General features: G+C 41.8%; 1 protein-coding gene across 2 annotated transcripts in view; it reads right to left on the bottom strand.

Moving 5' to 3' along the window:
• Positions 1-16,720, bottom strand: part of LOC144124453 (indolethylamine N-methyltransferase-like) — a 245,642-nt gene that overhangs the window by 13,969 nt on the left and 214,953 nt on the right. For both annotated transcript variants that reach the window (XM_077657127.1, XM_077657128.1), the window contains one exon: positions 16,335-16,526. In XM_077657127.1, coding sequence (XP_077513253.1) covers positions 16,335-16,526 — 192 coding nt within the window. The remainder of the gene's footprint in view (positions 1-16,334; positions 16,527-16,720) is intronic.

Raw genomic sequence — 16,720 nt, 5'->3', positions numbered from 1 at the left:
ATTTACAAACGCCATAAAGTTATTAGATAGACAAAAGGTTTGACACATGACACAAATAAGCGAAACAAGTCAAAGGAATGCATTGCACATCAATCTGCATATAAAAATTCATTGCTAAGATTTCTTTCAAAACTGTCACTTGAGACAATCTGTTCAGGCAGTGCATTCCAATCGTTTATTGTGCGCGGAAAGTATGAGTATTTAAACAAGTTTGTTTTCGAAAAATATGGTGTTAGGGCATGGGTATGTTGGTGACGGGTTTTTCGTGTAGTTGAAAGTGTAACATAAGGTAAAGAAGAAATTCCAAACTTTACCTAGATGAGTGAATGAACAAACGTTAATCGAGCAATTTTTCGTCTTATATGAAGAGTTTTAATTTCGTTGGAGGCCATTATATAAAGGTGATGGGGAATCAGTTCTCTTGAATTTATTGTAAATGAAGCGCACAGCCCGCCTTTGCACGTTTTCTATTTTTGCTATATCTTTTTTCGGTGTACGGGTCCCACACTATAGCCGCATACTCAAGTTTGGGCCGAATAAGAGAGTTATAGGCTAATAACTTAACGTGACTGGGTGCTCCTTTGAGCGTGTGTTTCAAAAATCCAAGTTTTTTTAACGCAGATGAACAGATGTAATAAACATGGTCGCTCCAGTTAAGCTGTGAATATATTAAAACGCCTAAATATTTTTATTTTTCGACTTCCGAGATAGTGGTGCCGCAAGCAGAGTAACTTAAGTGGATAGGACGTTTCTTTCTTGTCATGCGCAAAAGCACAGTCTTATCAGAATTGAAGGCCATTCCTGATCTGTCACACCAGGCCACAATTTCGCGGAAAGCATCATTCAGTAATATTTGGTCAGCCACAGAACTTATTGGGGTGTACAGCATGCAGTCATCGGCAAATAAACCGATTTTAACATTTCTATCAATGGAACACATAATGTCGTTTACATAAACCAAAAATAACAGTGGACCTAGTACACTTCCTTGGGGCACGCCAGATGTCACTGGAAGTAACGTGGAAGAGATGCCACCAATATCCACAAACTGTGTTCGATTTTGTAGGTAGGAAGCAATCCAGTTTACTAATGTCAAGGGCACGCCTATTAACTTCAGTTTTTCAAGAAGTTTATTATAGGGAACTTTATCAAACGCTTTGCTGAAGTCTAAAAAAATTATGTCCAGTTGTCCAGATTTATATAATACGGAACTAAAGTTATGGAGAGCAGTAACCAACTGCGTGATAGTTAAAAAAACCTTTCCTCAAGCCGTATTGAAATGGAGACAAGCATCATTTAGAGTTTATATTTCAAGTATGTGGTTAGCGATAATGTGTTCGACTAGTTTGCAGCAGGTGCTCATCAAAGAAATCGGACGGTAATTGCTTAAACACGCGCGGTCCCCCTTTTTATGCACAGGCTCAACTCTGGCCGTTAGCCAGTCGGGGGGCAATGAAAAAGACAAGGATAAAAAGAAATTTTTTGTTGAGAAATAAGCTAATGATTCAGCATAACAGCGTAAGAAGGCGTTTGGTATTATTTATTTATTTATTTATACACAGTACCTACAGCGCCCTCATTGGGGCATTATTGTAGGGGGGAAACATCATAAATAAGAACAAACATCTAGTACATAATAAATTAGGCAAATGATGCGGTCTACACAGAAAATACAATAAACCCATGCACACGGAAGCAAAAACAAACAAACAGACAAACAAAATAAAAACCATTGTAGAAAGGCAAACATACCCTAAACACACACATACACACACACAAAAAAAGATACATTTTAAAATACAGCACTGCTTAAAACATAATACACTCGGACAAGAATTATTGCACTTATATTGGCAGGTGGCTTTGCAAATCGGTCAGAAACGATGTAGGAGGAGCGGTAGCGACCCGCGAAGGGAGACAGTTCCAATCATGCACTGTTCGTGGGAAAAAACTATATTTGAATACGTTTATACGGCAATTGTACTCGCGCACCTTAAGTGGGTGGTCAGTGCGCGCGGAAATGTAGCTGGGTTCACTAATGTATTTCTCTTTTGGAATTCCAGTTTTATTATTAAGCACATTATAAAAGAAAGAGAGTCTCAAATATTTGCGCCTGTTTTCAAGTAATGGCCATCCCAACTTCTCGCGCAAACCAGAAGAACTTTTTTGGAAATTGTAATCGGCGGACACAAACCTAGCAGCCCGTTTCTGGACGCGCTCCAGCTCCTCAATATTCAGTTTTGTATGCGGGTCCCAAACCGCGGAAGCATACTCAAGTATCGGACGTACAGTAGACATGTATAATATCTCCTTCAGCGTAAGGGGAGCGTCCTTAAAGTTACGTCTGAGAAAGTTTAATGTGCGACTGGCTTTAGCAGATATGTAATTTACGTGTGTATTCCATGATAGGTCAGTAGAAAAAAAGACTCCCAAGTACTTATAAGTTGAAACTGCGGATAATTCAGTGCTACCAAGGAAATAGTCTGTTTGGAGGAATTGTTTCTTTTTTGTAAACCGGACCAGATTACATTTGGAGATGTTTAGCGCCATATTCCAGTTGTTGCACCAAGAGAATACAGAGTTGAGGTCATGCTGTAGTGAAATTGCATCTGCTTCAGAAGAAATATTACGGTAGATACAACAGTCATCAGCATAAAGTCTCATTATACTTGAAATGTTACTAGTGAGGTCATTTATAAAAATGAGAAATAGAAGAGGGCCCAAAACCGACCCCTGCGGAACACCTGAAGTTACACCCACACTTTCCGAGCTGACACCGTCGATAACCACGCACTGTCTCCTTTCCGCAAGATACGCCTCAATCCAGGATAAGAGTGAGGTAGGAATATTTAATTTTGAAAGCTTCTGTAACAATAGGTTGTGAGCAACTAAATCGAACGCTTTTCGAAAATCTAAAAATATACAATCTACCTGACCGGCGGAGTTTAAGGAAACAGAAATGTCATGTGTGAATTCCGCGAGCTGTGTTTCACATGAGAAGCCGGACCTAAATCCATGTTGTGTCGAACAGAAAAAACTATTGTTTTGTAGATGGCTAATTAACTGAGTATAAATGACATGTTCCAGTGTTTTGCACGACACGCTCGTCAGCGATATGGGCCTATAGTTACATGTTTTAGTTTTATCACCACTCTTATGAATCGGAACGACATTGGCACTTCTCCAGTCAAGGGGCAAAGAAGAATTCTCTAACGATTTCTGAAATAATGCAACGAGATACGGGGCAACTGAAGCTGCACAATTTTTCAAAACGTAATTGGAAATGTTGTCAGGCCCTGGTGCTGATGTAACTTTAATTTTCTCTAATAAAAGCATGATCCCCCGTTCAGAAATTTCTACGTCATTCATTCTGGTCAGGGTGCTGGAAGATTGAAAGTCAGTATGTGTATTAATGGGATCGGAAAACACCGATTGGAAATAAAGATTGAAACTTCTCGCTTTACATTTTGAATCCCTTCCAAAATCAGTTGCGTCTAGTATATCAGGCGCAGAGACCCTGCTGTTTCTCTTATTTTTAACATATTTCCAGACTGCCTTTGCGTTTGTATTTAGTTGTTGGCCTAGTGTGCTGAAGTATGCCCTTTTCGCTTTACGGATTTCTTTCGATAAGTTCTTAGTTTGCTTTTTCATCTCGGAGTACAAAGTTAGTGCGGGCGTATCACAATATCTGCGAAAGAGCCGTTTCCGCCGGTTGATCATTGCCCGCAACTGTCTATTCATCCAATGCATATCGTCACGACGCTTGGCTGAAATCAAGCGGGATGGGATGAAAGTCTGCGTCAGTGACAGAATTTTAGTTTTAAACAAGTTCCAGAAGGAATCAATATTCAGGGATGGCTGATGTGAAAGAAACTCAGGAAAAAATGCGTCGAGTTCCTGTGATAGCGAAGCATAATCCCCTTTTTCATAAAAAGACACTTTGCGTGGTTGGGTGTGGTGGGTCTTCATAGCATTACAGGATACTTTTGCTAAAACTACATCATGGTCGCTTATGCCTGGCAGCGTTATGACAGACGAGACTAGGCTAGGGTCATTTATTTATTTATTTATTTATTTATTTATTCATTTATTTATTTATTTATTGATACTGCAGGCCAATAAACTGGCCCTAGCAGGAGGGGCAATACAGTAAAAAGTGTGACGATGCAAAACAACAATAAACACTAACGAAAAATAATGCTGGGTGTAGCATTGTTACTCAATGAATACGCTCTGGCACCAGCACAATAACGAACAAAACATGAAGAGTGGCACATGTGAAATAACAAACAGGCGGGCAATTTTTACTCAGAACAACAGAACTGTTTCTGGGGGGAAAAAAAAAAGGCATCACAAAGTGAAGGAGTTAGGAAAACATAACAGATTGTGAACACTGGTTTTGTTTCAGTTAGTTTATGGAAGAAAGATGTTTTTCCAGCTCTTCTGCAAAGTTTTGTGACTGCAATACATCGACAGGTATAGAATTCCATTCATGTATAGTACGCGGAAAGAAACTATTCATATGGGATTTTGTTTTAGAAAATATTGGCGTAAGTGAAAGGTTATGTCTGTGTCTTGTCTGGCGTGAACTTAGAGGTTTTACGCAATGAGGCAGCTGAAGTGCGCTTTTTCCATTTATAATGTTATGTAAAAATTGGAGACGACTTATCTTCCGCCTGTTTTCCAGCGTACTGATTTTATTTGCAAGCATTATTAAAGACAGAGAATCCTCTCTTTTATATTTACTAAAGATGAATCTGATAGCCTTCCTTTGAGCACGCTCTAAATTCATTATATTCTTTTTAGTATGAGGATCCCATACAACTGCTGCATACTCCAGTTTGGAACGGACAAATGTGTTGTATGCTAACATTTTGGTATTTGCAGGTGCATTTCTAAGTTTCCTTTTCAAGAACCAAAATTTGCGCACTGCTGCTGAACATGTAATGGAAATATGGTTTGACCAAGAGAGTTTACTGTTGAATGTGAGACCCAAATACTTGTATTTTTCAACCTCAGATATTATTGTGTTGTTAAGTACATAAGAAAATACACTAGGTTCTTTTTTCCGTGTGACTCGCAGCAAAACTGTTTTGTTTACATTGATTTCCATGCACCAAAGTTCACACCAATCACGGATAGCATTAACTGATTCCTGTAAGTAATTGCTGTCGTTCCTGGAAACAATTTTTCTAAAAATGACACAGTCATCCGCAAATAAATTAACATGGACATCATCAGGAATTACGTCGACTATATCATTAATATAGATCAAAAATAAAAGTGGTCCTAATACGCTGCCTTGCGGTACACCAGAAGTTACCTGACGGATATTGGAAGTACATTTGTTTATTTCAACAAATTGCTGTCTATGGCGGAGGTAGGCCTGGATCCATGTTATAATATTTGTAGGAAGACCAATGCGCTCTAGTTTGTGGAGTAATTTTCCATGGGGAACCTTATCGAATGCTTTACTAAAATAAAAAAAAAGCATATCGACTTGCCCGGACGTGTCAAGCACCTGAGAGATTTCATGAACAACTGACACAAGTTGAGTTGTTGTCGACAGTCCCTTTCGAAACCCATGTTGAAATGGAGAGAGGACATTATGGTCTGTCAAAAACTGACGAATAAAGCCTGCGACAATGTGCTCTAATAATTTGCTGCAAGTGGTCGTTATAGAAATGGGACGATAATTCGATACTGTAAGATGGTCACCCTTTTTATGAATTGGAACAACTCTTGCGGTACGCCAGTCAGATGGTATTTCTCCTAATTGTAATGATAAATTGAAAAAGTCAGTTAAAAAAACGCATATCTGTTCCGCATACCTTCGTAAAAAAGCATTTGGTATATTATCCGGCCCGGCAGATTTCCTGACATCAATTCTTAAGAGCATATCCAAAACACCTTGCCTGGAAATCACAATGTCATGTACAAAAGACCTATCATTGTTATGATGTTCAAATTCATCCAGGTCAGAAAACACACTCCAAAAATAATCATTGAAGTGTTCGGCAATACTGGAAACGTCTTCAATTATTTCATCATTAACCTTAATTTTATGAATTGCCTGTTTAGATTGACCTAAAAAACGCCAAAACTTCTGTGGGGCATGTGAAATAAAATCAACAAGATCATGACTGAAAAACTTATCTCGGGCTGCTTTCACTTTTGTTAGTAATTCAGTTTTCAATTTTTTGGAAGACAAACTCTGCCTGCTATGTTTCTTCATTCGCTTTAGTTTTCGCTTAGTTTGGATAATATCTCTGTTTATCCACGGGTTTGATGGAGGTTTCTTGACACTTCTCAGTGGAATGAATCTGTTAATGCAATAAGAGGCTATGTCCCTGAACTTTTGCCATGAAAGCTCGACATCATCATGGACAACATTTAGGTATAGGTCTAAGTAATCGATAATTGATGTATCATCTGCTTTAGCATAGTCCCTAGCCTTAAATCGTTCGCGTTGTTTTCTTCTATTCACGTTGATTGTTGATGAAAAAGAAATTAATTTGTGGTCTGAAATGCCTGCATCAATTTCAGCGGTTCCTTCATGGAAAATTTCACTGAGGAATAAGAGGTCTAGAATATTGTCTCCTCTGGTAGAAACAGTAATAACCTGTTCAAGACTAAAAGTTAGCATCATATCAATGAGTATATCACAGGAAGGACTGTGCCCATAGCTCCAGTTATTCCATTTTATTTGAGGAAGATTAAAATCACCAGTTATAATTAAGTTTTTTCCTCTGAATTTCAAAAGGTGATCATATAATTTCTGCATAAAGTGATCATCAGCATTTGGTGCGCGGTACACAGAACATAGTATGAATGAAAAAACCCAGACAGAGACATTCAAAAACAAGCTTTCGTGGTTATCAATCTGATCTAGTTCTCCTATATCAACACTATTTTTTGCTATAACTGCGACGCCACCACCTCGGGAGAATCTATCTCTTCTAAACAGTTGGTAACCTGGCGAAATTATTTTATCATCCTGCACCCCGTCATGCAACCAGGTTTCAGAAATAACGCATATATGAGGATCGTATACTAATAAAAGATCTTGCAGTCTGTCTATTTTGTTGACAATGCTTTGGGCATTTAGTGAAAGCAGCCGAAACTGGAAAAACCGTGATTGCTATTCTGCCTGCTCTAGTCTCATTTCTGTGTCATCCCTTTTTGCAACTAGTTTCCGTGTGTTGTGTACGTCGTCCCAAATGTACAAGTCGCCGCCAACGCGAATCTTATCATGAACAAGCCAGACCTTTCTGCCGCTATCTTTTTCTTCTTTCGCGCTGTTCCAAAGTAGTCGGCGCTTGCGCAGCGTGTCTGCGCAGTAATCATTTTGCAAGGATATTCCTGATCCTTTCAGTTTGTGAGCATTCTTCATGAGGGCTTGTTTTTCAGTGTAATCCTGGAAAAACAAGTCTAGTACATTAGCACTGGTAAGGCCGAGTCTGGTAGGGGTTTGAACTGAAATAATGAGTGAGCACCAATTACTTCACGGAATGCGGTATACAAGAGGGATGCAGTGCGAATTACTGGTTTAAAACAAGACCACTCTACGCTGGGCATATTAAAATCACCGGCAAGGATAATATGTTTTGCTTCTAAGGCTAATAATGTGTTGCTAAGTTCAAAAAATGGCTGTGCGCAGGTTGAACCGGGCGTCCTATAAAAAGAGCCAATTGCCAAAGAAGTACCATCGCCCAGCCGTACCCTGCACCAGACAGCTTCAGAGGAATCGTTGTCTAAGTTAACAGACACGCTTCTCAAACTGCTATGAACGAGGATGAACACACCACCACCGCGTACATTGCGATCCTTCCTATACGTGGTATAGGATAGAGGGAATATTTCACCATCACTTATGCTGCTGTCCAGCCATGACTCGGTTCCAATTACCACATGTGCGCTCGTCATTTGTAAGAGTGAGAGGAACTGGTCAGTTTTGTTTTTTTAGACTGCGGCAATTAACAACAATACAGACAAGTTCATTTTTAATAGCAGTTTCAATAGCATCTGGACCATGCGAACTTTTGGTATCTAACCGGAGTAGGGATTCAACAACGCCTTCGTAGGATACAGTGATTGATTATTCAGGTGGAAAGTCAAACACATGTTCATTGGCACTTTCTTCAGAAAATACAGAATGAAAGTAGGCATTGAAATGCGCAGCAATTGATTGAGGACACGTAATCACGTTGTTATGCACAGTGATTTGATTTATTTGCTTGTCGGAAGTTCGAAGGTGATCCCAAAATTTATGGGGATCATTTCGTATAAATTGATGTTGGCGTTGCATACGCGCTGTAACAATAATGAGCAAACATAAAAGAAACAGAGTTTCACCGTGTTCAGTGAACTGTGGATCAGAGCAGCCCTGCCTGCGAAAAGTGCAAGAAAGATTTAGTCACTCACTAAGTCAAACAGTGTTCACAAGCGTGTATTAGGCAGTCTTTCATATCTTTTTGCAGTGACTGTAAATTTTTTTCCACTTCGATGGCCGACCTTTCCCTCTGCATGCATGTGAAGCAGCGTTGGGACATGAGTGAGCGCTTTATAGGATATGCGTCTCTCCGCCGCAGCCATGCCAAGGTCGCGAGCACAGTTGTTGCAGCTTACGTGTATGGGAACCGCGAAGGTTTCTTCCGCTTAAGCGCAAGCGGGCTAGACTTATTTACCAGCATATGTCAAGTGCAGCGTAATTTTCACTAGCAAAGGTGTAGAAGAAGGCTGATCGCCGAAGCGTGCTCGACATCATTGTTATGCTGGTTTTGCTCATCAACTACGGCCACGAGAACAGCATAGGCGATCAGAGTGGCCTGTGTCGATGCATACTGCTTTCACACAAAGTGTAGGTCTTATATAAGCTAGGGTATGTAAAAAGAAGATGCACCCACGCCAAGACAACTTAATCGGGGGTCCAGACTAGGCTAGACTGGCGTCACCAGTTTGAACCGAGTGGCGGAAGAGATTTTGAATGCGCTGTCGGATCAACGCTGCCTGAATGAGGCACATCATCTAGCCCACGTATGAGCGGCTGCCACCGCGTGCTCCGTGCGATGGCAGACGAAAAGCTAGGGTCGGTTAATAGGTGAGATTCTTATGCGGTTGAGTGTAGAGACGGAAAAAAAGATCAAAACTCTAGGCTAAGCGGGTACCAAAGTTTGATAAACAAAGGTAAAGGAGACGAAGCCAGGATCAACTCATAGTGACGAATCGAGACAACGTCGATTATATTATACAAGTCTCCGATGCAGGCTATTATAACATAGCTACAAATATGGATAGAGGAAAATTAAATACTGGGAAAATTGCAAAATTTTTTTAGGTAGGGCAGTTGTTTGGAGGGCAGTTTGAGTGCAGCGACGCATTTACTGAAATAGCTATGACACGAAAACACGCTGCTATGGTTGGCTGTACTTGACAACATAGGGGCGCACGACACTTAAGCCAGAAATTATTGTGGGAATTTCAAAGCGAAGAACATCCTGTGAAGGGCTAAATGCGCCAGAGGTGAGCATAAGAATGTCGAGAGAGCCGTTACAAAGGGCAATGGAAAAGCGCTAGTGGCATCTGTCGCATCTTTTGGCTTTTGTCTGTACCTGGCTTTCAATATTCGCTATCCTATACAACCAGCCAGCAGACAATTTTATTTTAAAGAAACATTTAAAACAGTTTGTCGCCTCCATTGTTCATGCTCTTTGTAACAAGCACGAAATGCATGCCAGAGAAAAGTAGAGTTGAGTTTAATTCAACGTATAATGGAGCCCAATGTCTGAGTTTCCGCGGATAATGCGCCCCTTTTTGCAGAGGTAGAACCTGTGTGAGATAGCAGGATGGAAATTAGCACCAGTTTGGTTGCGCTCACTTTAAAGGAAAAATACAGCGCAAACAGAGACGACGGACGAAGAAGAGGTGCCCTGTCTCAAATTTTATTCAGAAGGAAAAAAACAGATATAAAAGCACCTGGAAAACGGCGACCATCGAGCAGTCGCATTGGGCAATCAACACAAAGAACACGCAAAAAATTGCTATCACCCATGCCAGATCAGGTGTTGTCAAAGAACAGTATCTCCGCATCAGACAACGTGTAGAGGATTTTTTTATGAACGTGCTTATGAACGCCACCATAACCTCTCTTGTGCGCTGACCGGGGTGCCGGAAAAGTACCTCGGTTTTCTCAAGCATCGCCTCACAGTCCTCGGTACCTCCGCATTGGGCGCGATGTTTTGACGCATCTGAGGTTGTTTTTAGTGTTATTTTAGGCGAATATTCAAGCACCATCCGTTTTTTCAGATACCCAATTTTTGACTCGTAGAAAGAATTCGGTACCGCAAGGAACGCACAAAATCCACAAATCTTGATCTGCGCTGCAGCGAACACGTAAAGGGTTTCATTTATTCCAAGAGGAGGCAAGCGGGGCGGCAGAAAGTGAGGGGGGCGGATGAGATGGGTATAAGGTGGCCGCGGCTGGCAAAGTAATTGGAGAGATATGGGAGAAACATTTGTCCTGCGTAGTGTAGGCGGTTAACGACTACTATTACCAAATCTATTATTTCGTGGCTTCTATGTAGACATGGTTGTACAACGAAAGTCACGCCGTCAGTCATCCGGGTCTTCAGAAATGTGGAAGGGAAGGTGTGAGTTTATTTTATATCTAAGGTAATTTTGCTTAAGTTTTCAAATGTTTGCGAGCAACACGACTCGATCCTCAAGTGCGACGGGACATTGATTGCAAAAGATCATCATCATGGTCAACCTGACTACACCCGCTGCAGGGTAAAGGCCTCTTCCATGCCTCTCCAATTAATCCTATCTTTTGCCAGCTGCGCCCACCCTATGCCAGTAAACTTCTTAATCTTATGCACCCCCTTAACCTTCTGCCGCCCTCTGCTACGCTTGCGTTCTCTCGCACTACGTTACCCTTAAGGACCAGCAGTTATCTTGCGTTCGCTGTACATTCCCTGCGCAAGCCTATTTCTTCCTCTTTATTTCGACTAGGATGTCATTAGCCAGTGTTTGTTCCCTCACCCACTATGGCCACTTCCAGTCTCTTAACGTTACACCTATCATTTTTCTTTACATGGCTCGCTGCGCTGTCCATAACTTTAACTGAACCCTTATCATTAGCCTCCACGGTTCTCCCCCGTAGGTGAGTACTGGTAAGATACAGCTCTGTATCCTTTTGTCTTTAGGGATATTGGTAGACTGCCATTCATGATCTGGGGGCTGTGCCCACACGTGAGGGCACAGCCCCCATGCCGTTCAGCGCGTCCCAGGGATTCGGCCGTCGGCTCCTGGCGACCTGCGGCCCGGACGCTTCGTGGAGATCAGGATTCATTTATTCACATCTTTTACCGTTGAAACCAGAACTTCCCCATTATGCCATTTATGTTGTGCCGTCCTCTGAACCCATCTCTTCGTCTGTCATCTATATGGACTCGGTAGCCCCGGGTAGTGTCACGACGAAGCTAGCAATGGCGCGGGACGAAGCCCTAGGCCAGCAGTCATTAAAAATCTTCTCACTGCCATCGTTCATCGCACCTTATTCTTCGGCTGGTTGCCGCTTAACAATATCAATAATTACAGGCCAGTCGATCCCTCTCTTTGTTTTCTTTGTTGGTTGAGTTTCTCCTCAAAACTCGACGAGTTAAAGGACTCCAGATGAAAGGCACTCGTTTTCAACCGAGCATTATGAATTCCGAGAATGTAAATCAACTGAAATGGCTTTGCTTCGTGCAAAAAAAAATATTAAGTAACTGATGAGAGAAAATCTACTATTCGGCACTTTCTTGACTTTCTAAAGGCTTGTAGTTTCATTAAGCGCAACATTCTTCTACATACAGGAGGTGTTGTTCAATTGAATCCTTGAGTATTTATGGTGAATATCATCACACGTTTTTAACAGACACAGGCCATAGATACGACAGCGTATATTTCGCGTCTCACAAGGATCGGTACTGCCGCCGCGGTGGCTCAGAGCTTATGGCGTTCAGCTGCTGCCTCGAAAGACGCGGGTTCGATCCCCGTCGCGGTGAACGAATTTCTATGAAGGCGAAATTCTAGAGGCCCGTGTACTGTGCATTCTCAGCGCATGTTGAAGAAGAACCCCAGTTTGTCGAAATTTCCGGAGCCCTTCAGTACTGCGTCTCTTATACCTGAATTGCTTTGGGGCGTTAAATCTCCATTAATGAACCGAAACAAGGGTCGGTTTTGTCTCCTGGTTTTTATTTTCGTAATAGTGGTATTTTGAAAACTAAAAATTACAGTTAAATGTTTAATTACTGTTAAACTTATAAAATAGAAGTACGTAATATTTAAGCCAAGAAACAAACTTGGCGATTTAAGCAAACACCTCACATATTATAAGTGCGACACTGAGCGTCATTTCACGTTTAAATCCTTTGGAGTTCTCTTCGAAGAAAACTTGAGTTGGATCCATAAATCCATAAATTACATTCAGTGATCTCTAGATCAATTTTCATTTTGTGTAAAATGATATACCTTGTCCCTGTCGGGCTAAAACGCCAACTCAATATTGCCTTACTTCTGTCTGTACTCCACAGTGTCTGTTGATCCGGGGTTCGACAACTCAAACGAGTTTAGAAAGGTTAATTGTTCAGCATTGAAAACCTGCATGACACTGATCCCACAGGTTTATCTTTTCTACAACATAAATTGCTAAACACTCGCTAATCTTCAAACATTCACCAATTGATGTGTTTAATAAAGTAACGCGTGATCAAAGTGTGTTTTCTTTGTTGCAATATATATATATATATATATATATATATATATATATATATATATATATATATATATATATATATATATATATATATATTCGGTATAATCTTATACATGGTTTCTTAAAAAAAAACGCGGCTTCGGCCTTGCAGTAATAGACAGTGCAATGACGAAATTTGCTGGCGCAGACTTCATAAGCACAGAGAAAAAGAGTAAACAAGTTACAGGGCTCCATGCTTGTAAGGATTGCGCCTACAAATTTCGTCACGAACAGCCTCTAACTAGCCCAGCTTTCTATCCTGTTGATTCAGTACAATCTTACCATAGTTTCTTCAAAAACCGCTTGTAAGAATATATTCTTGAACCAAGAACTTGCCCTACAAAATACCAGACCTTTTTAATGGTCACTGATGTATTCCAGATTTAGTTGAGCATTCTCCTCATAGACATTGTTTCAAGAACGCTTTTATGCTATATATTTCAGTTCATTCAGTGTATTTTGCATTCTTTGATTTTAGTGGCTCAAATCTGCTCAAATTATTGTCGTGTATTTTTTGTACTGCTGCTGAGCAATGCACGGGTGTAAGGGTGTTGTAACGCAGAGCATAACTCCCTTCTGCTCTATCTCCCAAGACCACTTTATTGTCTGAACAGTACTAATTGAAGCTGAAAAAAAAGAGTACTGGTGGAGAAAAAGGATAATGAAAAAATAGCAAGAACCATCAGAGACCGAAATACCATTCCTTAGAACTTGTAAAATAGCTTATCATAGAAAAGAAAAATGAACGTTTCTTAATATTCACGCTCTTGTTATTGAATCGGTTAAAATTTTCTCTGTTCCAGGTGTCAGTTTACCAGTGTATAACCATAATTCGCCTCTCAGCCAAGTACATTCTGGCGTCATACAAGAAAGCGTGCTTGGCCCCTTCCTTTCTTTGATATTTATTAACGATTTACCTAACTCCATTTCTACTCGAATCAGACTTTTTGCTGACGATTGTGTAATTTATCGCAAAATTTATACTAACGAAGATCGCCTAGCCTTACAATCCGACCTCGAGACAGTAACAGCATGGTGATCTACTTGGAGAAAAAAGGTTAGTACTGCGCTAATGAGTCACGACACGAGAACAGGAACAAAAACGACAACACACTGTTCTCGTGTCGTGTCTCATTCGCGCAGTACTAACCTTTTTCCTGCAATGAACCAACTAGCCCGCAACAACGTTCTACTCTACTTGGCTTATGCAGCTTAACCTTTCCGAAACAAAATTTGTCTTCTATTAGCCGAATGTCTCGATTTCAAACAGCGTATTCTTTAAATAACACTCCAGTCGATTTGGTAACCACGTATAAATACAACGGTCTTCACGTTCATTCAGACCTAGCATGGAACCACCACATTAATCTTATTCTTTCATCTGCTAATCGGCCATTAGGCCTCTTAAAACATAACTTAAAGCACGCTACCTCTCACCTCCGATTAGGTGCTTACACCACTCTTATTCGACCTAAAATTGAATATGCTTCGGCTAATTGGCACCCTCATCAAGTATATTTAATAAATAACATCGAATCATTGTAGAATCGCGCCGCTCGTTTCATCTACTCTGATTATTCACGTAATACCAGCATCACAGCCTTGAATAAACGCGCTGATCTGCAAGATCTATATCTTTTGCAGCTATGTTCGCTCATAACAGCATTCTTACAACGTGCGTAGTATGCAGTAAGCAAATAAGTCATGGCTACGTGGCGCCAAATAAAGGCACCTTTTCTCTCCAGTAATGTCTTATTTTCCTTCCTTTTCGTTTCGCTTTTAAGGGAACAACAACTGGGAAGAAAAGGCACTTTTCATTGCCATCTTGCAGCCATATCAGTAAGATTTGCCGCGTGTGTTTCTAGGCAACCATGTCCTAAAGATTACATCTTTTTGCCTGTTTTGATGTCAGCAGCAGGGATGAGTGTATGTCTGTCGTGTTCAATACACCATGTCTACCTGCGCGCTTTACCTCGAATGTGGTATTCCAACTAGCCCACACCCATACGTTATTGAGAGGTCTATTGCGCTGTCAAGTGAGGCAGTAAGCCAGCTTCTCTTAGCTCCTGGAGCAGACGGCTCCGCTGCAGCGAGTAAGGCGGTCTGCGTTGCTCCGAAACCTCTTTGTTACAATACGGTTGGTGCATGATGAAATGAACGGCGGCGCAAACAAGGACACTAACTAGAAAGAGACCCACATGTGGTGGTGTCTCTTTCTTGTTAAAGTCCTTGTTTGTGCCGTCGTTCATTTCAAAACACTCCTTACGAGCATATTTCTATGGAATGTTATCACTATCGGGAAAGACCAGATAACCGGTGTCCTTTTTCAGTGCAGCCGGTGGCATTCCGTCATAATTTATAAGGGGCTGATTTTGTGACTTCTCTTTGTAAATTAGTCGTCTGTAATGATTTTTCTTCACGTTTTAAATGTAAAAACAATAAATTGCTCCAATAAATTTGTCCTCGAATAAAGTTACTTAGCCACTACGAATTGGGAAGACGTCGTCGCATAGTATCATCATTCTATGTAACCAATACCATTCACAGAGAAACGCACCCATCTGAATTATTTTGTTGCGTACAAGCCATGAAGGGAAGCAGCTCAGAAAACATGATCATTTGGTTTCAGACGTGTACTCAGCTTTTCACACCAGAGTAGTAAGGCGACGGACCACTTGGAAGAAAAATTTGCCGCTTCTACGTGTAGTTTTTCACATATGGCGCCGTAATAAAACAAAGGCACCCGAGAGAATGTTGGAAAAGTGGGTGTTAACTACGGAAAAATGTTGTATTTGGCAGGATATCTTGCGCGTTGCTCTCATACCCAAGAAACTTGAAGATATGCTTTCAAAACACTCCTTCAGAATAACGGCCTGAGGGGCGGTTGGTGCATGATGAAATGAACAGCGGCGCAAACAAGCACACTAACTAGAAAGAGACCCACATGTGGTGGTGTCTCTTTCTTGCTAATGTCCTTGTTTGCGCCGCCGTTCATTTCAAAACACTCCTTACGAGCATATTTCTATGGAATGTTATCACTATCGGGAAATACCAGATAACCGGGGTCCTTTTTCAGTGCAGCCGGTGGCATTCCGTCATAATTTTTCGATTCTCGTGTAGTCGGAGCGACGGCATCTTGCATAAAATACTCACAAAACTGCCACGAGTGAGACAGATGTGTACTGTCTTTATACTTCAGTCGCCTTATTATAGTCGCAACGCAGCCGAACAGAAACCGCGCCACATTTGTGACGCGTGGCACCCAACATGCCACCGCGAGGCGGAAACGGCGGCGTGAGGTGGTGCAACGGGTGTCTGTCCTCACCATGAAAGCGGAGGCAACCAGGTATCCTAAGTTGAATGGAGTGACACTTGAGGCAACTCTGCCCTTGGTAGGCGCACTTGGCGCTTTTTGCCCGGAAAATAAATGCTGTTTCGCCACAACCCCGGCAGGCCCGCGTCGCTAGGTAATTTTCTTCGTGCCGCTGTCGCTCTTTTCGAAAGCAAAGAGGGGCGCCGGAAACACAGCAGTACTGGCCTCTTGATGACCCTAGCGTAGGTGTCCAGGTCCTGGATGACCGCCTCCAGCAGCATCGAGGTGACGACCACGTCGTAGGAGCCTTCGCGATCGTGCTTCTCGGGCAGGAACTTGCCGCTGTCTCGGTTGAACAGGTCGCACGCCACCACGTCCAACACGCGTGACCGCAGCTGGTCCTTCAGCTGCGCTGGCCTGCGCGCACCACTCGGCTGCTCAGCGTGTGTATATATCCGGTCAGGGAATGATTCAAGATGAACATGTATGCGAAGGCAGAACAAGCGATGGCAGTCGGGCAAGGAAAATCAGAACTCGGCAACCGCGGTATTTTCGGCGGCCACCGCTAAGTGATGAGCACGTACTATGCCTTGGCAACCGCTGCACAGACG

This window comes from Amblyomma americanum, chromosome 3 (assembly GCF_052857255.1).
Source record: "Amblyomma americanum isolate KBUSLIRL-KWMA chromosome 3, ASM5285725v1, whole genome shotgun sequence".
NCBI lineage: Eukaryota > Metazoa > Arthropoda > Arachnida > Ixodida > Ixodidae > Amblyomma > Amblyomma americanum.
This window is presented reverse-complemented; position numbering and strand designations above follow the sequence as displayed.